The 24,412-nt window shown below is 33.8% G+C and overlaps 1 protein-coding gene across 6 annotated transcripts in view; it reads left to right on the top strand.

Annotated features, from left to right (window-relative positions):
* The window catches only part of LOC143044587 (multidrug resistance-associated protein 1-like), a 72,155-nt gene that overhangs the window by 32,172 nt on the left and 15,571 nt on the right, over window positions 1–24,412 (top strand). For 2 of the 6 annotated variants that reach the window (XM_076216650.1, XM_076216647.1), the window contains 3 exons: window positions 268–508; window positions 3,250–3,469; window positions 21,998–22,308. In XM_076216650.1, coding sequence (XP_076072765.1) covers window positions 268–508; window positions 3,250–3,469; window positions 21,998–22,308 — 772 coding nt within the window. Of the gene's footprint in view, window positions 1–267; window positions 509–3,249; window positions 3,470–4,743; window positions 5,055–8,503; window positions 8,815–13,260; window positions 13,572–21,997; window positions 22,309–24,412 lie in introns of all 6 variants that reach the window. The other 4 variants (XM_076216649.1, XM_076216645.1, XM_076216648.1 and 1 more) reach the window with 3 other exon arrangements.

Here is a 24,412-nt window from a genome sequence, read left to right as displayed (position 1 = left end):
TTGAAGCAAGTATCCATTTTGTCATTTTTGTAATGTCAGGGTTAACTAATTTTCTAGTTTAGAATATACAGGTAACTTCATTGACGGTACACCAAAATGAAAATAAGGACATTTCATTGGTTATGTTTCCATTGTTTGAGATGTTTCTAGCCAATTGCAACATTTTGATGTCTGATTTGGAAAATATTACCCAGAATGCAGCAAATTGTTTGATTACAGTTAAATATCGATTACAAAGTTTAAATCTATATTGTTTGGTTATTGTAGGCAAGTGTCTGTTCTTTCTCAGAGAACAAGGACAGAATCAGAAGTGTCTGAAGGTCAAAAGTCAGACACTTTAAGCACTTCCTGGAAGGGTTCCCATGGAGCGCTGACATCTAAGATGGCACCTAAGAAACAGAAGTCAGTAATTGCTGCGGACACTGAAAATCAGAAATTGAAAAAACAAGTCAAAGAAAAGAAAAAGGAAGAAAAATTGATACAAGCTGAAGGTGTAGAGACTGGCAAGGTAGGTAGAATTAGGTGCAAGCATAGATGTTGAATTAGATAATGTCTAAAACGCCAGCAATCAATCAATCAATAAAAAAAGTTTAGAGTTCTGTATGAAATAATCATATTACAAATATCACAAAAGATCCAACAGTGAACATTAAGCCACCACCAACATTAACATGTATTATACAGAATCTGCTCAGGCTGTTCTTGACCTTGGACAAGCAAATAAACACATGTCAAGGTTAATATAAGCTAGTTCTGTGATTATACAACTACTCCATCCTCATAAAAAATGTATTTACAAAAATACCTTATATAGAAAAGGCCAAGGTAAATTCATAAATTCCACAAAACCTGACAAAATCAAATGCTCAACTATATCAACCAATCAAACAGCTGCAAAACAACTGACATACTGATGAAATTGGTGGGTTTAACCTGGTTTTATAGCTAGCTAAACCTGCCTCTAATATGACAAGTTTTTATACGACCGCAAAATTTTGAAAAATTTTTCGTCGTATATTGCTATCACGTTGGCGTCGTCGTCTGCGTCGTCGTTGTCGTCGTCGTCGTCCGAATACTTTTAGTTTTCTCACTCTAACTTTAGTAAAAGTGAATGGAAATCTATGAAATTTTAACACAAGGTTTATGACCACAAAAGGAAGGTTGGTATTGATTTTGGGAGTTTTGGTCCCAACATTTTAGGAATTAGGGGCCAAAAAGGGCCCAAATAAGCATTTTCTTGGTTTTCGCACTATAACTTTAGTTTAAGTTAATAGAAATCTATGAAATTTTGACACAAGGTTTATGACCACAAAAGAACGGTTGGGATTGATTTTGGGAGTTTTGGTTTCAACAGTTTAGGAATTAGGGGCCAAAAAAGGGCCCAAATAAGCATTATTCTTGGTTTTCGCACAATAACTTTAGTTTAAGTAAATAGAAATCAATGAAATTTAAACACAATGTTAATGACTACAAAAGGAAGGTTGGTATTGATTTTGGGAGTTTAGGTCCCAACAGTTTAGGAATTAGGGGCCAAAAAGGGACCCAAATAAGCATTTTTCTTGGTTTTCGCACCATAACGTTAGTATAAGTAAATAGAAATCTATGAAATTTAAACACAAGGTTTATGACCATAAAAGGAAGGTTGGTATTGATTTTGGGAGTTTTGGTCCCAACAGAATAAGGGGCCCAAAGGGTCCAAAATTAAACTTTGTTTGATTTCATCAAAATTGAATAATTGGGGTTCTTTGATATGCCGAATCTAACTGTCATGACTGTGTATGTAGATTCTTAACTTTTGGTCCCTTTTTCAAATTGGTCTACATTAAGGTCCAAAGGGTCCAAAATTAAACTTAGTTTGATTTTGACAAAAAATGAATCAGTTAGGTTCTTTGATATGCTGAATCTAAAAATGTACTTAGATTCTTGATTATTGGCCCAGTTTTCAAGTTGGTCCAAATCGGGGTCCAAAATTAAACTTTGTTTGATTTCATCAAAAATTGAATAAATGGGGTTCTTTGATATACCAAATCTAACTGTGTATGTAGATTCTTCATTTTTGGTCCTGTTTTCAAATTGGTCTACACTAAAGTCCAAAGGGTCCAAAATTAAACTTAGTCTGATTTTAACAAAAATTGAAATCTTGGGGTTCTTTGATATGCTGAATCCAAAAATGTACTTAGATTTTTTATTATGGGCCCAGTTTTCAAGTTGGTCCAAATCAGGATCTAAAATTATTATATTAAGTATTGTGCAATAGCAAGTCTTTTCAATTGCACAGTATTGCTCAATGGCAAGAAATATCTAATTGCACAATATTGTGCAATAGCAAGATTTTTTTTTAATTGGAGTTATCTTTCTTTGTCCAGAATAGTAAGCAAGAAATATCTAATTGCAAAATATTGTGCAATAGCAAGATTTTTTTTTAATTGGAGTTATCTTTCTTTGTCCAGAATCAACTTAAATCTTTGTTATATACAATATACAATGTATATTCACTTTTTACTACCAACTGATAAATTAAAATAATCTTTACCATTCAGTGATAACAAGCAGTTTTTTTACATCTTAATATTTTATGATGTATTTAAATGAGTAGTTATTGTTGCAATCTCCATTAGAAATTTTAATTGAGATTAGTTTTGGAATAAGGGAAAGGGGGATGTGATTAAAAAAATTGGGTTCAATTTTTCTCATTTGAAATTTCATAAATAAAAAAGAAAATTTCTTCAAACATTTTTTTGAGAGGATTAATATTCAACAGCATAGTGAATTGCTCTAAGAGAAAACAAAAATTTTAAGTTCATTAGAACACATTCATTCTGTGTCAGAAACCTATGCTGCGTCAACTATTTAATCACAATCCAAATTTAGAGCTGAATCCAGCTTGAATGTTGTGTCCATACTTGCCCCAACCGTTCAGGGTTCAACCTCTGCGGTCGTATAAAGCTGCGCCCTGCGGAGCATCTGGTTTTGAGAGGATTAATATTCAACAGCATAGTGAATTGCTCAAAGGCAAAAAAAATATTTTAGGTTCATTAGACCACATTCATTCTGTGTCAGAAACCTATGCTGTGTCAACTATTTAATCACAATCCAAATTTAGAGCTGAATCCAGCTTAAATGTTGTGTCCATACTTGCCCCAACTGTTCAGGGTTCAACCTCTGCGGTCGTATATAGCTGCGCCCTGTGGAGCATCTGGTTGTAATATATTGTTTTAATAATACTACTGATGAATTACTGTATTTCAGGTTAAGTTGAATGTGTTTATGGCATACCTGAGATCTGTTGGACTGTTACTGAGTATGCTTATAATATTTTTCTACATATTATATAATGCTGCAAGTATTTACTCTAATATCTGGCTGGCTGAGTGGAGTAACGACAACAGTACTGTAGTAAATGGAACATATGATACGGATCAAAGAGACCTGAGACTTGGTATCTACGGTCTTATTGGCATCATCCAAGGTAGGGACCATGAGCTATACAAACTGACATTATACTGATTTTTTGCATTGATTTTTTTGCTCGAAAAGAGTATTTTAGGGTTTCCTTAACAAAATTTTATTTTGAAGGATGACCTCTTACATTTTCTGAGGATTGCTTTAAAAAAATACCTGTATACCTGTGTTGTAACCTCAAAGGACACTTATATTCCAAAGGGAAGGGACCTTGTAATTGTGATGACCATCTTAAGAGGCAATTTTAGAATTTCTTTTTACACTTTTACTGTACAAAAACACCCATACTTGGGTGATATTTTTAAGTGCCTTCAGTGGATCCCATGCATTTTTTTTAATGGAACAGCCCTAACTTGTTTCATCAAAATTGTGAGGCAAAATTGATAAAAAAAAAAATTGTAAAAATTGTGACTTGCCTTGGGATTATTTATAACTTGCAATTTTCATTTGTTTGTAATATTTTAATCTGGTTATAGGTCAGTATACTCAATATTGTCACTGAAAAACCCCAGACATTTTATTTTTACAGAAGGAAACCCTAAACACAAATGAATGTTTTTTTACCTAATAATGTGGAAAAATGAACTGATGTGTAACCCATTAAACGGAGCTTTAATTTTGTAATCTATTCTTTTATCACAGCATTTCCTGATATAGTATAATAAATACAATACCTCTGTCTTAATTCTATTTAGCAAGTGGCAATTATAACATGTATGAATCCACAAAGTCATTCTTTTCTTTGATTGCCAATTTATATACATGAAATGCTGTTAATTCAGGAATTATTGCTAAGTTTTATAAATGGCAACAATGCTACTGGGTTAGTATCGCAATACATATTTGTAATGAGAACTCACATAATGATATTTGATACAAACAGGAGTATGCAAATTTTTCTGAAATTGTAATTTTTAATCTTAAAATTTTTGTCCATTTCGTCAAAAATCCAAATAATAAATGTATGCAATAATTTCTGAGTTCAGTTAATATAATTTAAATGTTTGGCAGTTTTCTAATCATAACTATCAATCCTAATAAATATTTTTTATTTATGCCAAAAATCGGATACTATTTATAGACATATTTTTCTATTGGGTATTGTTACTTATAATAATAGTAGATATAAGTAAATTATGAAATGTAGCAATTTTTTTTTTAAATTACATAATCAGATCAGCTGGTCACATGACCAGATAAACTGGTCATTGTCTAGAGGTAGGTTTTTGTAGATTGTGTATTACCCAGCTTATACAGATAATCAGAACTATTTATTTTCAGGTATTTTTATTGTTATATCTTCTATCATGCTTTATGTCGGTAATGTAATGGCGGGCCAGCGATTACATTCTGGCATGTTACAAAACACAATGAAAGTGCCTATAGCATTTTACGATACAACACCTCTGGGACGGATCATGAACAGGTTCAGCAAAGATATAGATGTGTTAGACACAGTCATACCAAGAGTGGCTGAATCCTGGCTGGCTTGTTTGTTGAGAGTGGTCTCGGTGCCGTTAATAATTGGTTACACTACTCCCTGGTTTTTGGCGGTTTTATTCCCACTGACGGTCCTCTACATCATGGTCCAGGTCTGAATCTTTTGGACCCTTTTACATCATATTCTGGAGTCTAACTGTTGTTTTGTGTGTTTTACTAATATCTGCTGTTTTGTTTATTTTTCTGATCTTTCTGTAGAAGTCTTGATATTTTTTAGATGCTTCATAGTTAGCTTATGCTTTACTTTTGATAAATACTTTTAGAAGAAAATTGTTAATGCTTAAACAGTGCTGTTTTCTTATCAAAGGAATGATGACAAGATATTCTTTATTTTATTAAAAAAAGTGCATATTTATTTTATATGATACATGTTCCATTAAAACAAATTATTCTTAATTACAATTTTTTATTCAGTAATTTCCAAAAAGTAAAATCTCAAAATTTCTACACAACTTATATATTGTTTTATTTATTATATTCACTCACTTGAGAATGGCATGGTGTATCTTTGTAAAAATCACTGAATTGAAGTGCACAAGTCGTTTGTCACACAGTTTTGTATTATTACCCAATTTTTACAAGGTACCAGGTCAGTGGTTAAATTTACATCCTTCAAAAACATTGACATTTACTAAAAACTATCTGATTGTTTGTATTTATTATAATCTCTCTGTCTCTCTCTCCTTCTCTCTTTCTAATCCCCTTTTTTGCTCCATCAGTCTAACAGTCCATTTGTCTAATCTGAATTTGCTTCAGGATTTTACAAATTATAAGAAATTGTCGTCTTTATTTAACCTAGATATAGACACACACATATTGATACACAGTTTCGGGTATAGTTTTTCCGAGCACAGGGCATGTGTCAAAACTTGCAGGAAGTAGCCCTTAAATGCATGTTTTGGTAAATTTGCTTCAAACCACATGAAGTAATACCGAGCACAGGTCATGTGTCAAAACATTCAGGAAGTAACCCTTACATGCATGTTTTGGTAAATTTGCTTCAAACCACATGAAGTAATACCGAGCACAGGGCATGTGTCAAAACATTCAGGAAGTAGCCCTTAAATGCATGTTTTGGTAAATTTGCTTCAAACCATATGAAGTAATACCGAGCACAGGGCATGTGTCAAAACATTCAGGAAGTAACCCTTAAATGCATGTTTTGGTAAATTTGCTTCTAACCTCATGAAGTAATTCCGAGCACAGGGCATGTGTCAAAACATGCAGGAAGTAACCCTTAAATGCATGTTTTGGTAAATTTGCTTCTAACCTCATGAAGTAATACCGAGCACAGGGCATGTGTCAAAACTTGCAGGAAGTAGCCCTTAAATGCATGTTTTGGTAAATTTGCTTCAAACCACATGAAGTAATACATGTAATAGTTTTTGAAAACAAGTCAGAGTAACCTCCCTTTAAGAGATAGTTTTCCTTTTCATATGCTGGTTAGATTTTTGATAGAGAGATAATTCAATAATTGAGGCAAAGGATAGTTTTGATCTTTGCTTGAGTATTTACATTAAGAAAAAATTCAGACATACGATCCTTGTTTAAAAAACATTTTGAAATTTCAGGTGGTGCGGTCTTTGCTATAGGCTGCACTGTCAATCTTGCTGGTGTTTATGCTGGAAAAATCCTCCATTGTAACCTACTAGCAACAATATTGGCAGCTCCAGCTTTTTTCTTTGATACCACACCAGTTGGGAGAATTCTAAACCGCTTTGCTCACGACACAGATGTGATTGATATAAATCTCCCACGGAACTTCAGGAGTTGGTGTTTCCAGTTCTTGAAGGCTTTGACTGTTCCCATCGTGGTTGGATACAGTACCCCTCTTTTTCTCACAACAATCCCTCCAGCTATTATTGTTTATTACTTTGCCCAGGTAAAAATGTGCAGAGTTGTCTATAAAAGCCAAGAGTTATTTCCCTTTAATGTTTGTTTTTGTTTTCTGTGTTAAATTATTAGTATTACCAGTTACCACCTGTGTATAGCTTAAGAACAGAAACATATCTGAAAATTGAAAATGGAAAGAACTAAATTTCAAATTAACATGAATAAAGTTTTCAATTTACTTTTAAAAGCGATTTTTCATATGCTAAAAGAGGTTGGTTGGGTCAGTAACCCCTTTATTTTCGTTAGAAGTTTGAAATTATTTTAAACCTTGTAAAATTTAATATTTAGACTGAATAGTATTCTTCTAAGTTTATTACAACAAATTTCCATATATAACCATATAAAAATCAAAACGTTTAATGAGTCACATGGCCATAGTTGCTATTGTAGTAAGACAAAAAGAAAAGCAAAAAAAAAAGGGTTATAATATTAGATTTCGAAATTTTCTTGAAACAATTAATGGTTAATGCTGAAGAAAGTTCTTATTATTATTCAAGTGTCTAAGAAATAGGACGTGACAAGCTTTATTTGTCGTCTCTGTCAAACTCGTAGATGGGTTGCATGTGGAAGCCGTCATTGTTGCTTTATTTCCCTGAAGAACAGTGTACTGCTGGTTGGCTAGAGAAAATGTAAAACTGTAAATTTGTTCATTATATTTCGATCATCAATCAAAAAAAAGCCCTGTCCGGGTTAGTTTGCCATATTGAATAGGGGTCGATTTTCATAATGGAGGTAAAAATGGTCTGAAAAATACATGAAAACATCATTAAAACAGAGCAGTTGATTGGAAACATGTATAGGGTTTCCCTTACTATCACATGTATCATAGCAATTTATCTCATTCAAAAAAAATCTGCCCATATTCAATATGGCCGCAATAACCATGAAGTGGCCTATTCAAAGTCTCCAGTAAATATATGGTTAAAAAGAATTGTTTTATCAGAAAGGAAATGAAAAGGTTTTGAATAAAAAAAAAAAACCCAATTGGAAGCAAAGGCATTCATTTCTAAAATATGCTAAAGCTTAATCTTTGTTCGTATGGTTAGGGGAGTGTTGACACTTTCAAACTAGTTTAACACTGCCACATTCTATGTATGCCTGTCAGAAGTCAGGAGCCTTTAAATCAGATGTTGTCGTTTGTTGCTGTATATCACAATTTTTTTCATTCATTATTTTGTACTTAAATCAGGCCATTCTCGTTTGAATTAATTTACATTTGTCATTTCAGAGTCTTTATAAATCTGACTATGCCATGTCGTACAGTGGCCTTTAATGGGGTTTTTTTCTGTGTCATTTGGTCTTTTGTGGATGGTTGTCTTATTGGCAATCATACAACATCATGTTTTTTTTTTCTTACCTTGAGAATCAAAATAACTGTAGCTCATCTGTACATTTAAGAATGTTGAGTTATGGACCTTTACTTGTCTTGCCATTTCTCATGAGTCATCAGCACACTAAAACTGTCCTGACTATTAGATTACAGGCATTCTGTTATTTTCAATAGTAAGTATATAGTACTATTTTCATGCAAACACTTGATTTTGGCTGTAGATAAGCTCAAGTCAAAGGTCACAGTGCACTGATGCAGTCAGTCTTCAATCCTCTATTTTGACCGAATGCTCACACGAAATAATAATTCTGTTTCCAGGTTTTGCCATTCTCCTTCAAGGCCTAATTCACCATACTGCCTGTGTTGATGCATCAAGGAAATTGCATCATGGCATTCTACACAGAATTATGCAAGTGCCAATGATGTTTTTCGACAGAACTCCAACAGGCAGAATCATCAACAGATTTAGTAGAGATATTGATGTGATAGATGTAGTCCTGCCAGACAAGTTGAAATCCTGGTTTGGTTGCTTTTTGAAGTGTATCAGTGTACCAGTAGTGATAGGAGTCGTTACACCATTGATTTTCGCTCCTCTTGTTCCTCTAGCAGTGTTATATATTTTCGTACAGGTTCGATTTTATTCCTCCCTCAATTTTGCAAGTTTTGAATGGTAGTAGTACATATTTGTGTTAGATACATGTACACTTTTGTTTCCCCTCACATATTCCTTTGGTTTCCAAGGGTTTATATATGTTGACTGTATGAACTGAGATCAGTATTGATGATAAAGGTACCATCATGTGTAGCAAGGAAATTGTTTGCTGCTTTGTTTCAAGATCATGAACTTTCATGCCAATAATCTGGAAAACTTAACATTTTTACATGTAAAAATTTTATTAAACAAAACCACTTCAGGTTTTCAAGATCTCAATTTAGTATCTTATTTAAGAAACTTAAAAGTCTGTAAAGACACTGACAAAAAGATACAGTATTTGCAGTGAACAAATACCAAACTCAGCCAGGCTTTAACATGTATAGTTATAACAGCAACAATATTATTAGCTATATATATGGTGTAATTCTCTATGTTTCTGTAGTGTGATTCAATATGAATTAGCAATTTATGTATTTAGTTCTAATGATGCCCATTGGAGGATTCTAAATCCTTTTTTATTTTTTTTTCATTTTATCATCCGTAGAAATCATTCAGCATTATGAGACTGTTTATTACTACTCTATTATTTTTCTATTGTCATTTTTCGTTCAATGCCTTAAAATAAGGAATTTTCAATGTTTCTATTATAGCATTCCAACAAAAATTCAGTCAATTAACTGCAATTTCTGTAGAAGTAAAAATAAAGGAATTTTTCTATGACCTTCATATGTCATGACTGATCAAATTGATTTTCAAAACAAATGAAAAAACAAATGTTTTCTTTCGTTATGTTATCTTTCTTTTAATCTGACTATCTGTCATTTATTCTTAATGAAAATATTGAAAGCAAGATTAAAGAAATTGATTAATTCTCTGTATGGACAAAGCAGCCAGGCAGATACTGTTTGTCATGTTTGTTATTAAAGCATGTTCAGTACAAGTGCAATTTGAGACCCATTTTTGATAAATTTAGAAATAGTCATTATTTATGATAAAATAACATGTTTATAAAAAAATAGACATTGAAAATAATTGAAATTCTAAATTTGATATCATAGAATTAGTAATTCTTATACAGAGACCACTATCATGACTATGCCAAAATTTCGCTAAATATCCAAATTGCACATAAATGTATATGGGTCAATTTTTGTTTGTAATTACATAGCCTAGAGCAATACATTGAAATGTTTGCATAGGGTAAATTTTGAGGTAAAATGTCTTCTATGTAAGAAAATTCATCATTTTATACCACTGTTCTGGAGAAGGACAATTTGGGGTTCGTGTTGTTTATTCTTTAGTTTTCTATGTTGTGTCGTGTGTGCTGTTGTTTGTTTGTCTTTTTCATTTTTAGCCATGGCATTGTCAGTTTGTTTTAGATTTATGAGTTTGACTGTCCCTTTGGTATCTTTCGTCCCTCTTTGATTGTCTATTTCTCCACCTCCATCTGTCCCTAATTTGGTCACATTTTTCTCTGCAAGTCATAGCTTTTCTGGTTATACTATATGGTGTGACACAGTTTGACATGTATTTGTTTCCTTTCATGTTCTTCTTCTGTTTACCATAAACTAAACCTCTTTTGAATAAGCAAATATGACATGATTTTTTTAAAACATTTTTGTAACATCCATTAGTTTTAGTTCATTGCTCCAAAATACATTCCTTAAACTCTTGGTTTGTTTCATATTGAATCCTATGTTTTATTGTGTTGTGTTTTTGATCCCTGCACTTGAAATACTAACAGAACAGAACCTAAAAAAAGGTTTAGAGTTTTTTGTCTATCAAAAAAAAAAGGTGTCAGGAATAAAACAGTCTATCTTAACTTGCTGAAATAGTTTCTATCAGTTAGTTTAAACATTATTCACTTATAATGAATTTGGAAACAAGTTATTACAATTTATATTAATCCCTTTCCACTTTGCTGGTGTTAGAGCTGCTTCGTAGCGGAATTAGTCTGCTCTTTTTCAAATCTACATTCTGAACGTGTATGTCAACTATTTATCATCCCCTTCCAAGGGACTATCATCTTAACGTGTATGTCAGCTATTTATCGTCCCCTTCCAAGGGACTATCATCTTAACGTGTATGTCAGCTATTTATCGTCCCCTTCCAACGGACTATCATCTTAACGTGTATGTCAGCTATTTATCATCCCCTTCCAACGGACTATCATCTTAACGTGTATGTCAGCTATTTATCGTCCCCTTCCAAGGGACTATCATCTTAACGTGTATGTCACCTATTTATCGTCCCCTTCCAAGGGACTATCATCTTAACGTGTATGTCAGCTATTTATCGTCCCCTTCCAACGGACTATCATCTTAACGTGTATGTCAGCTATTTATCGTCCCCTTCCAACGGACTATCATCTTAACGTGTATGTCAGCTATTTATCGTCCCCTTCCAACGGACTATCATCTTAACGTGTATGTCAGCTATTTATCGTCCCCTTCCAACGGACAATCATCTTAACGTGTATGTCAGCTATTTATCGTCCCCTTCCAAGGGACTATCATCTTAACGTGTATGTCAGCTATTTATCGTCCCCTTCCAAGGGACTATCATCTTAACGTGTATGTCAGCTATTTATCGTCCCCTTCCAACGGACTATCATCTTAACGTGTATGTCACCTATTTATCTTCCCCTTCCAACGGACTATCATCTTAACGTGTATGTCAGCTATTTATCGTCCCCTTCCAACGGACTATCATCTTAACGTGTATGTCAGCTATTTATCGTCCCCTTCCAAGGGACTATCATCTTAACGTGTATGTCAGCTATTTATCGTCCCCTTCCAAGGGACTATCATCTTAACGTGTATGTCACCTATTTATCGTCCCCTTCCAACGGACTATCATCTTAACGTGTATGTCAACTATTTATCGTCCCCTTCCAACGGACTATCATCTTAACGTGTATGTCAACTATTTATCGTCCCCTTCCAAGGGACTATCATCTTAACGTATATGTCAACTATTTATCATCCCCTTCCAAGGGACTATCATCTTAACGTGTATGTCAACTATTTATCGTCCCCTTCCAACGGACTATCATCTTAACGTGTATGTCAACTATTTATCGTCCCCTTCCAAGGGACTATCATCTTAACGTATATGTCAACTATTTATCATCCCCTTCCAAGGGACTATCATCTTAACGTGTATGTCAACTATTTATCATCCCCTTCCAAGGGACTATCATCTTAACGTGTATGTCACCTATTTATCGTCCCCTTCCAAGGGACTATCATCTTAACGTGTATGTCACCTATTTATCGTCCCCTTCCAAGGGACTATCATCTTAACGTGTATGTCACCTATTTATCGTCCCCTTCCAACGGACTATCATCTTAACGTGTATGTCAACTATTTATCGTCCCCTTCCAACGGACTATCATCTTAACGTGTATGTCAACTATTTATCGTCCCCTTCCAAGGGACTATCATCTTAACGTATATGTCAACTATTTATCATCCCCTTCCAAGGGACTATCATCTTAACGTGTATGTCACCTATTTATCGTCCCCTTCCAACGGACTATCATCTTAACGTGTATGTCAACTATTTATCGTCCCCTTCCAAGGGACTATCATCTTAACGTATATGTCAACTATTTATCATCCCCTTCCAAGGGACTATCATCTTAACGTGTATGTCAACTATTTATCATCCCCTTCCAAGGGACTATCATCTTAACGTGTATGTCACCTATTTATCGTCCCCTTCCAAGGGACTATCATCTTAACGTGTATGTCACCTATTTATCGTCCCCTTCCAAGGGACTATCATCTTAACGTGTATGTCAACTATTTATCATCCCCTTCCAAGGGACTATCATCTAAACGTGTATGTCAACTATTTATCGTACCCTTCCAAGGGACTATCATCTTAACGTGTATGTCAACTATTTATCGTCCCCTTCCAACGGACTATCATCTTAACGTGTATGTCAACTATTTATCGTCCCCTTCCAAGGGACTATCATCTTAACGTGTATGTCAGCTATTTATCGTCCCCTTCCAACGGACTATCATCTTAACGTGTATGTCAGCTATTTATCGTCCCCTTCCAAGGGACTATCATCTTAACGTGTATGTCACCTATTTATCGTCCCCTTCCAACGAACTATCATTGTTTCTTAAGACCATACTCACAAATGGGATAAAAGGAGAGCTGAAAATTCAGTCCCTGAAATTTTCTCCCTGGTATGGGGATCTAAACCATGTGCTTGGTCTATGATGCACTAACCACTTCACCACAGCTCTCTATTATTTATATTATCTGGTTTTGTCTAGGTATTTAGGCTTTAATGTAACCTTGAACCATGAAGGTTAGGAAGGCTAACACCCAAGAGATACATATATTTATCTGATGTAAATTAGGTCAGCATCTTTATCAGGCCTTTTTTCTCTCTCACAGGTCTCTTGGTAATGTTGTCTGCCTATGTGATGGCCATTGGTGGAGTTATTGCCTCCAGGAAGTTTTATCGTCGTCTGCTGTTTGTGTTGCTTCGGTCACCAATGTCATTCTTTGATCAGACACCAATGGGGCGTATCATGAACAGATACACGGCTGACATTATAGAAATTGACCTTGTGGTGCCATTTACAATGAGATCCATGTTGAATGTGATTCTACAAACCTTTTCAAATCTGGGTGTGGTCATTTACACTACACCTTTATTTGCAACAGTGCTGCCATTTTTTGGAGTTGTCTACTTTATCATTCAGGTAGTCTTTGTTGTTAGAGTTATCTCCCTTTCATGAACTCTTCAGCAGCATTTGAATTACTAACAAGTATACATTTGAAAATAGACAAAATATCAAAAGAAAAGGATAGATTACTGAATGGAATTTACAAGATGTTTAAAAATATCATTGAAAGTTAATTATCTTTTAAGGATCAGCATAAATAGTTCTCTTGGTTAGTTGTTTTCATCATGAATGTGTTCTCAACTAAAATTTGTAATTCTCATATGCTTAAAGAGAATTTTTTGACAATTTTTGAATTTTTAAGGTAAAATTATGTTGTATTCTAATAAATTTTTCAATGTCCAGAGAAAATGTTACGGCCATGTTCCATATTCAGAATATTTCTACTATATTGCATTTGTTTAAGTATCAACATATGCTCATTTTACCAAAAATCATACTGATTCATTTATTTCTATGAATAGTAGATGCTACATAATGAATTTTATTGGGTCTTAAAGATTATGGATGCTCTTTTGATCATATTAACAACTTTTGTAGTTGTGAAATTGTTTTGTATAAAAAGCACTTCTTATTTCTGTACATAGCATATTTCAAAAAAGTGTCTGCGGATAATGAAGAAAACGATTAAAATTGCATCTTCACCTTTGATAGATGCTGATGTAATTCTTTTAATTTCATATTGAATACCTCAACGTTTGGATGCTGGCTTCCAATTATTTATAGATTCTGGCATCCCAACATATCCGGAAACTGACATCCCAACATTTTTGGATGCTGGCATCCCAAAATATCCGGATGCTGGCATCCCAATATATCTGGATGCTGGCATCCCAAAATATCCGGATGCTGGCATCCCAATACTTTCGGATGCTGGCATCCCAAAATATTCGGATGCTGGCATCCCAAAATATCTGGATGCTGGCATCCCAAAATATTCGGATGCTGGCATCCCAATATATCTGGATGCTGGCATCTCAATATATTTGGATGCTGGCATCCCAAAATATTCGGATGCTGGCATCCTAAAATATCGGGATGCTGGCATCCCAAAATATTCGGATGCTGGCATCCCAATATATCTGGATGCTGGCATCCCAAAATATCGGGATGCTGGCATCACAACCTTGCAGACATGTACCATTTTCATTATGACACGAATTTAAATGCTGCTTTCTAATCAATTGGATTTAGTATTAATCCACCAATATAACACCCAGTACATTTCCTAAGGTTTTGATGTGTGTTGAATGCATATGAAAACAATCAAGTGAACATTAAAAAAAAGCTACTGATGAATGCCGGGAAGATTATATTTTTAGTCTTTGTTCATGTCCAGTGGCCAGTTTAATGCATATTGAGAATGTGACATCATAGGTCAGAGTGTGAAATGTATACTTGACCAACAAACTGAGTCTGAATTGTAAAGTGCTAGTTGTCCATGTGAATGCTGATGTCAACAATTTGATATTTATAAAACTATGTCAATGTACTACCGGTAAGTTTCCAATAATTAGCCAATTTTAATGTTATTTTTCTGAATTTGATTACCATTATGTAAGACATGAGTTATACATGTTATTGACTATTGTGGTCTCGAGACAATACATTTATATATGATGACATCAGGACTATAATTTTCAAATCTGATAAAAATTGCTCATGTTTCGAATGTTCATAGAATATTTTTTTTTAAATAAGCTTAATGCAATTGCCAGCTGAAATCATATCAAGTTTAGTAGTTTCCAAGGCTTTCAGAAATCAACTGGACAAAATTTAAAAAAAAATGCTGCTCATCTTGTATGGCATTTTATCAATCAAATGAATTTGCCCAATGACCATCAACCTTGGGAATTTCTGATGAACTAAGTCATCCAGGATAAACACTCTACAAAACGGATTTGTGACTGTACCTTTATTAAAATGCTAAATATGAGGTGCGTTATATTTAAACCTGCATAATAATTTTGTTTTGTGTCTATGAGAAACCCCATTGGCATCCAATGTATAAATTAAGGAGATTTGTTTCCCGCAATTGCCTGTATACAATAAAACGTGTACCACAATGCAATATTTAAAAATAATCTGTTATTGATACTAGTGCACAGTGTCTATGATCTGTACGTACTGGATATTGTCAGTATCTCTGGACTTGCTGTATACATCTTCCAATGAGTCAGTACATCATGTCAGGATCTTCTAGTACTTGAGCCTTTCATTTTATTAACAAATCTTACATTTTCTTTATTACAATCATTATTAAACTTGTATCTTTTTTCTGTATTTTAAAATTTCAATATTCGTTAATCATTTAATCAAATCAGTTAAACGAACTGGAACTTTCAAACTTTTTATTATCATGTATTGCTAGTGATCTGAAATCAGCTGGAATCACAAAAGATCTGGTGCCGTTTGGATGATTCGTCGTCTGAGTTTAACCTGTCCAATAACTATAAAGTGTTGCGATACATTAATACACAACACATGAATAGTAACCAGAAAGGTGAAGCCACTTCTTTACAAATGCTGAAAAGAGAAATAGATAATTATATGAAATGTTATCAACAATAAATTTTCGTTGTAACATCACACCACTAGGGAACGAAAAAACGCATTATTATTCGAAGAAAACCTTCATTTAAACTTCTTTTAAATTAAGTTTTCCACACCAATATATGCCTGTTGTTACTATTCAAAACACATACATTTGACATATGAACCACTAGTTCAATTGATTTTTTTATGGAACAACATCCAGGTCTATACTGTACATTATGAAAGGGAGAAAAGTGGTTTTTTTTAGAAATACATCCTACATGTATTTAGCGACTCTCGTGAAATTTAATTCCCATCTAAGGGTGTATTCGGTTAACACCTTTTTTGAATTTGTGTGTTGTTTTTTTAATTTTAGCCTAGTCCTGGAACACAAAACTCTTGTAGCGATATTTACATTTTCCTTAATTTTCGTATTTTCTTTTCATTTATTTTGCAAATTTGCTATATATATGCATTGCTTTTATTATCAAGCTTCCACCGAGCTCGTTTAAAAAAAAGGAAATAAATCACGAAAATATCAGCTTAAAATTATTTATGAAAAGATGACTCCGAGGCATATTTGTAAGACTAGCTTGACCCATAAAACTATACATGTAACTTATTATTATTAATTCCTGCCAGTAAGCTAAGTACAAAATGTATATATATTAGAGTAAATTTATTTTGAAATCGGTTAATCTGTAAAAATTTTACATTCAATCTGATTCATATATGACTATGCAGTATGAGTTTTGTTCATTGTTGGAGGCCATATGCCGACATTTAATTGTAAACTGCTTTAATAGTCATATTAGTGCTATATTATTTGGTCTCAGTCCGGTGGAGAGTTGTCTCATTAGCAATCATACCATTACTCAAATATTACTTGGACTCCAAACGGCTGTTTTGCAAGACAAGCTAGGCCCATGAGCGTAGGAAGTCAAGACTCCGAGTAATCTCGGACGGGCACAAGTTAACTGGTTTTAGACCCTTGCAAAAAAAAGGCAAACACATTCAATTTTCTAGACCGAAAATCAATCTGAAATTAAGTTTTTCATTCTTTATTTTTCTTGAACTCAAAGGACTCTTACCAGTGATGCATTTTAATGGTTTTCTTATAGGTTGTCTAGGGGTAAACAAATTAATTTTGCGGACCCAATATTTTTACTGGCCATGGCCATATTGTATTATTGATGGTGGTTAATCGTCTCGGTGGGGTTTATGTCGATAATATTTTTGTCAAAACTATTCATAACTTCATGAAAAAGTACATATTTCCATAATGCAAAATAAAAAAAATATAGAGTGGGGTGCTCATATTCGCCGGGGACACAATTTCGCCGTTTTATGATTTTAAGGTGTAAAAACTTCAAGATGGCTAAAATGGAAGGAATTTGCCGGTTCATTATGTTTTTATAACAAATATGGTTATTTTTAAAATTTAGACAAAATTTCGGCACTTACCGCAAAGGACCGATAAACGGACTAGGATTTTCGGACAATTTCCTGAATGAAAAACATGATTTCAAAGAAATATTTCTTAGTAATTCTTTGACTGATTGCCCTATAAATTTCAGTTGTTTACAATTTTGAAATGTCTGCTATCCATCTATAATAAAATTGATTTGATAAATATTGTTTAAAGCTGTATTTATTTGGTTTTAAATAGATGTGTTGACAAAAAATCAGGAATTTTTATACAGCCTTTCATCTAACTTTTCAGATGAATTTTTTAAAAAGAAACACGTTTTCAAGTACAGTCATAATTTCTCTCTCATAGACTCGATGTAAAAAAAATGGTATAAACTCTCATAGTCATATTAAAGTATGTCTGTCTTGGAGGCTCATCGCTACCATAGGCGGATCCAGCCCCCCCCCCCCCCCCTCTTTTTTCGTGTGAAAAAAAATGGTTTATTATACAGACTGAGGTAAACACTAAAAGATGACTTTAGCGGGTCCCTTTGTTATGGCAGTCAGTGCCCCCCTCCCCCCAATCCCATTTATAGAAAGTTCTGGAATCACCATTGGCTACCACAAACGGATCGAAGTGCATCGGCCTCCCCGACAACATGGGTGAATCTGGCGACTGACATTAATCATTGTTGCCTAACCATTTAAGCCTGTAATTTTCCCTCTGGAAGTAATCAGAATTATATTATCCGGCTGGCGTATCAAGTCACTGAAATGCGTCCGAGATTGCTCGGTCTTCAAACAGCTGTTTTGCAAGACAAGCTAGGCCCATGAGCGTAGGACGTCAGAGTAATCTCGGACGGGCACAAGTCAAATCGTCTCCTATTGAAAAATTCGACATCTGATAATATATATATATGAAACCATTAGGCATTACAGACATACAGTTGTCGAGTTGAGTAGAATATTCCTTATGAATGGCTAAATCTGAGAAATCTCGGACTACGAAGTGCATGTAAAATACAAGCAAATATACTTTGTCTTACCTGTATGAGTAGCGTTCGTTTGCGTATATGTTTCTGTTATATCAAAATGATAATAAATTGCGGCATACTGGCCAAAGAAGTGTTTTTCGTCCTTCCCCTTGCAACCATGTTCACTTCGCCGATTTTAAACATTCTTTTTACATGACGTCATGCGGGTGGGATTTGCCGCAATAAGCGTAGAAAAATAGTGCAAGCGCTTTCAGTATTAAACATAAGAAAAACTAACAAATAAGAGAATATTAAAAGGGTTACCTGTTTTTATTACTTTTCAAAAAATATTTATATCGGTATTTAAAGAGATTCTTGAGATTTGATTTCTTATCATGTTTACTGTCTCTGCATGAATCTCTACGCATGATGGTAAAACACCTCTTACGTCATAATATCCCTGACGTCATTAGATAAAGTGTTGGGAGGAAAACAACAAACGGATTTTTGTTGTTGTTTTATTTTTTGCATTACACAAAATTATGCAATGGAGTACATCTATAGAAATTCGGCCAACAGTATATCAAACAGAAGTTGTAGGATTACTGCATTCGGATATTTTGCGATGCCTGCACTCCTACAGTTTTGGATGCCAGCATCCAGCTTTTTCGGGATGCCAGCATCCCAATATAACGGGATGCCAGCATCTCAATATAACGGGATGCCAGCATCTCAATAAAACGGGATGCAAGCATCCCAATATGACTGGATGCCAGCATCCCAATAAAACGGGATGCCAGCATCCCAAAATAAGGGGATGCCAGCATCCCAAAATAACGGGATGCCAGCATCTCAATATAACGGGATGCCAGCATCTCAATAAAACGGGATGCAAGCATCCCAATATGACTGGATGCCAGCATCCCAATAAAACGGGATGCCAGCATCCCAAAATAACGGAATGCCAGCATCTCAATATAACGGGATGCCAGCATCTCAACAAAACGGGATGCAAGCATCCCAATATGACTGGATGCCAGCATCCCAATAAAACGGGATGCCAGCATCCCAAAATAAGGGGATGCCAGCATCCCAAAATAAGGGGATGCCAGCATCTCAGTAAAACGGGATGCCAGCATACCAATATGACTGGATGCCAGCATCTCAATAAAACGGGATGCCAGCATCCCAATATGACTGGATGCCAGCATCCCAATAAAACGGGATGCCAGCATCCCAATATGACTGGATGCCAGCATTTCAATATATAGGAAATCCAGCATCCCCAAAAAATAAAAAAAATATTTAAAAAAAAATATATGCAAAACTAGCATCCTAGTAAAAGTAAGATGCTCCAGTACATTATTATTTTAACAACAGCATCTACATCAAATTTTAATGCTGGAAGCATATAAAATCAAACAGACAGCATATGTACTATAAAAAGATGCTACCTTATACAAAATATGAAAGCAATTAAAAAATTGAGAAATACTTTGACAAATTATTCAAAATTAGCATCTTTCCATTGACATATGCTATTTCCTAGTTATTTCACGGAATGTATGAAAAAAACTGTACATGAGAATTTGAAATTTTAGTTGAGAACGCATTCATTGAATAAAATTTGCACTTCACTGCAATTCATTTGCTATCATTTTATTGGGTCAAGTAAATTATGATTTGTAAATAAATAAAAACTTTTAGAGGTAATTGTGTTGCTACTCATATTTTCAACAATGTCTTAATATATAAACCTTTCTTGGTTTAAGAACTGTTTATCAGATGTTGCTGTGGATGTTATTTGCACTCATGTACAGCTTCTTAACAAATATCAGCATTAATTTTAGTTAAATATAGACATGTCTGGAATGCTTAGCTGACTTATGCCCTTCCTGATCTTTTGTATATTTTATTTCATAAACATTTATTTTATTTACGGTTTTTAGTCAAGATTATTTCCTGAATTTGAATGTAATTTTTTATATCCACATCCTAAATACCTAATGGCATTGCACATAAATAAAACACTTCAAATATCAATGTAAAAAATGGTTATAACACTTTTGGTGTATACCTTTCAAATGTGTTATAAATCTCTTCAGGAAAAAACATTATTATGGTCTATCATCACATTCTTAGTTTCTTTTATAGTTTATTTTAAGTAATGAGTTTCCCTTTATTATTGAAGGCCTTAAATGACCGATAGCTGCTTTGGTCTCTGGTGTAAAGTTGTCTCATTGAAAGTCGTTCTACATCTCTTTATTTTCATGTGGATCCCATTTTAAAATTATTTATATCTATCTAACGGGCCTTGGTAAATGCATTTGAAATTCAAGTTGAATCAACTAGTATTGTTAGTTTTTCTGCCAGAGGTTGTTGTCACTAGGCACCCTTTCTTCATCCACCTGTAAAAACTGACAGTCGCCATATAATTAATATTGCTGTTATTGTCATTTAACACCAACAATCAATCAAATCTTTGAAAGACTTTAGATGATGTCAAACTTGACATGCCTATTGTTGAAGACCTTATTTTGGACTGAAAAAAAGAAGAAAATGTTTGATCCCTGTCCTTGTCTGTATGACTGTTGTTTAGAAGACTTATTTTGTTTTTGTGTTGTGTCAGAGACTCATGGTCATATTACTCACATCTCCTTTTAGTCATACTAACTGATTCGGTAGTTGATATAACTTCTAACATGGTGCTTTGTAGCTTAACATCATCATGACCAAAGCTTAGAAATATTCAGCATGCTTGCTTTAAATGTGTTCCTCAAGCATTTTCCTTTTAGCAAGCAAAATATTGAATAATGCAAATGGTCTTTTTGACATTGGCAAACTACTTGAGAGAGCTGTCTACTTATTCCATTATCATGATTAATGGGTCATTTTGGTCTCTTGTGGAGAGTTGTCTCATTGGTAATCATACCACATCTTTTTTTTTTGTAATTAGTCCAATAAACTTTGTTCTAACAAGTAAAATATGGCTTTTTGCTGGACCATCATTTCAGTAAACATGAACTTCATACTATTACGATTATTTCTTATGAGTTCAGGTAGCTAGCCTGTGTATTTCTTGGATAAAATGTCATGTTAAAAAATATGTGAAACCTTTGAACTTGCTGTCAAATACTAGCAGTTGATTGCAAATTGTTAATTTATCAGATGCTTTGTTTTTCTGTCTCTCTGTCTTACTTCATGTCTGTCTCATGTCATTTACAGTGTTTTGTTGAATCTTGTTTCAGTCGTCTTGAAAGAAATGCAGGGTTTGTTTGTAAGACCATCAACATTAGTTATTTCTACTGTTAATCATGAAGTGAAGAAACCTAAGACAAGCTTTTTACAAAAGCTATATCAATTTCAATGTTGTGCAATAAAAGACTGATAGAATTGAAATAAGCACATGCTATAAAATTGGTTGACATTATTGAATTAGTGTGAAATGGAACAAAGATTAACTATCATAGAATAATGATTTTTTTCTCTCCTTTGAACATCATTACATTTTATTTTTCCATGCAGGCATCTTCACGTTGTTAGCTGGAATCTGTTTAGCAGTTGGTTCCAACATGGCTACCTCAAAGCTTCACCGATCTCTCCTGCTCGGCGTTCTTAGATCACCCATGTGCTTTTTCGATACAACACCACTTGGAAGAATTATAAATAGATTTTCAAAAGACGTGGATGCTATTGATATCCAAGTCCCGGAAATGTTTAAAAATTGGTTCTTGTGTTTTGTTAATGTGTTAGGTGCCATGATTGTGATTACCATGGGAACACCATTGTTTATAATAGCTCTGATTCCAATGGGTGTTTTATATTTTTTTGTCATGGTAATTTTCTTTTTCTTTTTTAAATCTGAAATAATCTAGCTTAGATATCTATATCTCTAGAGGGCTGTTGTACACACTTATAAAACAAAACTAATTATTTGCACCCAGTCATTTTGATTATTGTGAGTAAAGAAATTTAACTTTAGACATAAAACAGCTGAAACACTAAAAATTCATAATGATATCAATATTTTATGAAATGAAATATCCCACTTTTTAATTAAAATAAATATAACAGCACAGGTCACTCAGTTTTGTGTACCAATTTCCTAGCAACTGATCAGGTCTCATTATGATGTTTAAAAAATACTTGCTGTTGAAATCTGAATTATAGAAAAGTCAGACTTGTGTCTCACCTAAGCAATTTGGATTTCAATATGTAGCAATTGATATTTTCAATACCTTAATTTTGTAATAAACTGAACAGAAATGACCAGTTGCAAGAAAATTTGTTAACTAATGAGTGTTTTTTGCTATAAATAATAAATGTATTTATTAATGTGACGCTTTTGAAATGCAATGATGTGCCTAATTGCTTTCTTCTGGAAGAGAAATTAAATCTTTTTAATATATGCTTTTATGGCTTACAATTAACATTTTGGGTCTTATGTTGTCAAAGTGTCTGCTGAAAAATAAATGAATATCTTGCTGCATGATTAATAAGAACACTTATCATTAGAAAGCATGGTAGTTCCCTTGTAGATTTTTTAAGGATCTAATTTTTTAATTAAAAAAAAAAAACCTATGAAATTAGTTACTAATTCTGCTCCATTTATTTGTGATATATATTTGTAATTTGAAAAATCTTATTGATAGAAAAATCCCTGCTTTTTATACGACCACAAAAATTTTAATTTTTTTGTCGTATATTGCTATCACGTTGGCGTCGTTGTCCTGCGTCGTCGTCGTCGTCGTCGTCCGAATACTTTTAGTTTTCGCACTCTAACTTTAGTAAAAGTGAATAGAAATCAATGAAATTTTAACACAAGGTTTATGACCACAAAAGGAAGGTTGGGATTGATTTTGGGAGTTTTGGTCCCAACATTTTAGGAATTAGGGGCCAAAAAGGGCCCAAATAAGCATTTTCTTGGTTTTCGCACTATAACTTTAGTTTAAGTGAATAGAAATCTATGAAATTTTGACACAAGGTTTATGACCACAAAAGGACGGTTGGGATAGATTTTGGTAGTTTTGGTTCCAACAGTTTAGGAATTAAGGGCCAAAAAAGGGCCCAAATAAGCATTATTCTTGGTTTTCGCACAATAACTTTAGTATAAGTAAATAGAAATCAATGAAATTTAAACACAAGGTTTATGACCACAATAGGAAGGTTGGGATTGATTTTTGGAGTTGAGGTCACAACAGTTTATGAATTAGGGGCCAAAAAGGGGCCCAAATAAGCATTATTTTTGGTTTTTGCACCATAACTTTAGTATAAGTAAATAGAAATCTATGAAATTTAAACACAAGGTTTATGACCATAAAAGGAAGGTTGGGGTTGATTTTGGGAGTTTTGGTCCCAACAGTTTAGGAATAAGGGGCCCAAAGGGTCCAAAATTGAACTTTGTGTGATTTCATAAAAAATTGAATAATTGGGGTTCTTTGATATGCCGAATCTAACTATGTATGTAGATTCTTAATTTTTGGTCCCGTTTTCAAATTGGTCTACATTAAGGTCCAAAGGGTCCAAAATTAAACTTAGTTTGATTTTGACAAAAATTGAATCCTTGGGGTTCTTTGATATGCTGAATTTAAAAATGTACTTAGATTTTTAATTATTGGCCTAGTTTTCAAGTTGGTCCAAATGGGGGTCCAAAATTAAACTTTGTTTGATTTCATCAAAAATTGAATATATGGGTTCTTTGATATGCCAAATCTAACTGTGTATGTAGATTCTTAATTTTTGGTCCAGTTTTCAAATTGGTCTACATTAAGGTCCAAAGGGTCCAAAATTAAACTAAGTTTGATTTTAACAAAAATTAAATTATTGGGCTTATTTGATATGCTTTATCTAAACATGTACTATGGGCCCAGTTTTCAAGTTGGTCCAAATCAGGATTCCATATCAAGTATTGTGCAATAGCAAGAAATTTTCAATTGCACA

The sequence above is a fragment of the Mytilus galloprovincialis genome, chromosome 9 (assembly GCF_965363235.1).
Source record: "Mytilus galloprovincialis chromosome 9, xbMytGall1.hap1.1, whole genome shotgun sequence".
NCBI classification, from domain to species: domain Eukaryota; kingdom Metazoa; phylum Mollusca; class Bivalvia; order Mytilida; family Mytilidae; genus Mytilus; species Mytilus galloprovincialis.
This window is presented reverse-complemented; position numbering and strand designations above follow the sequence as displayed.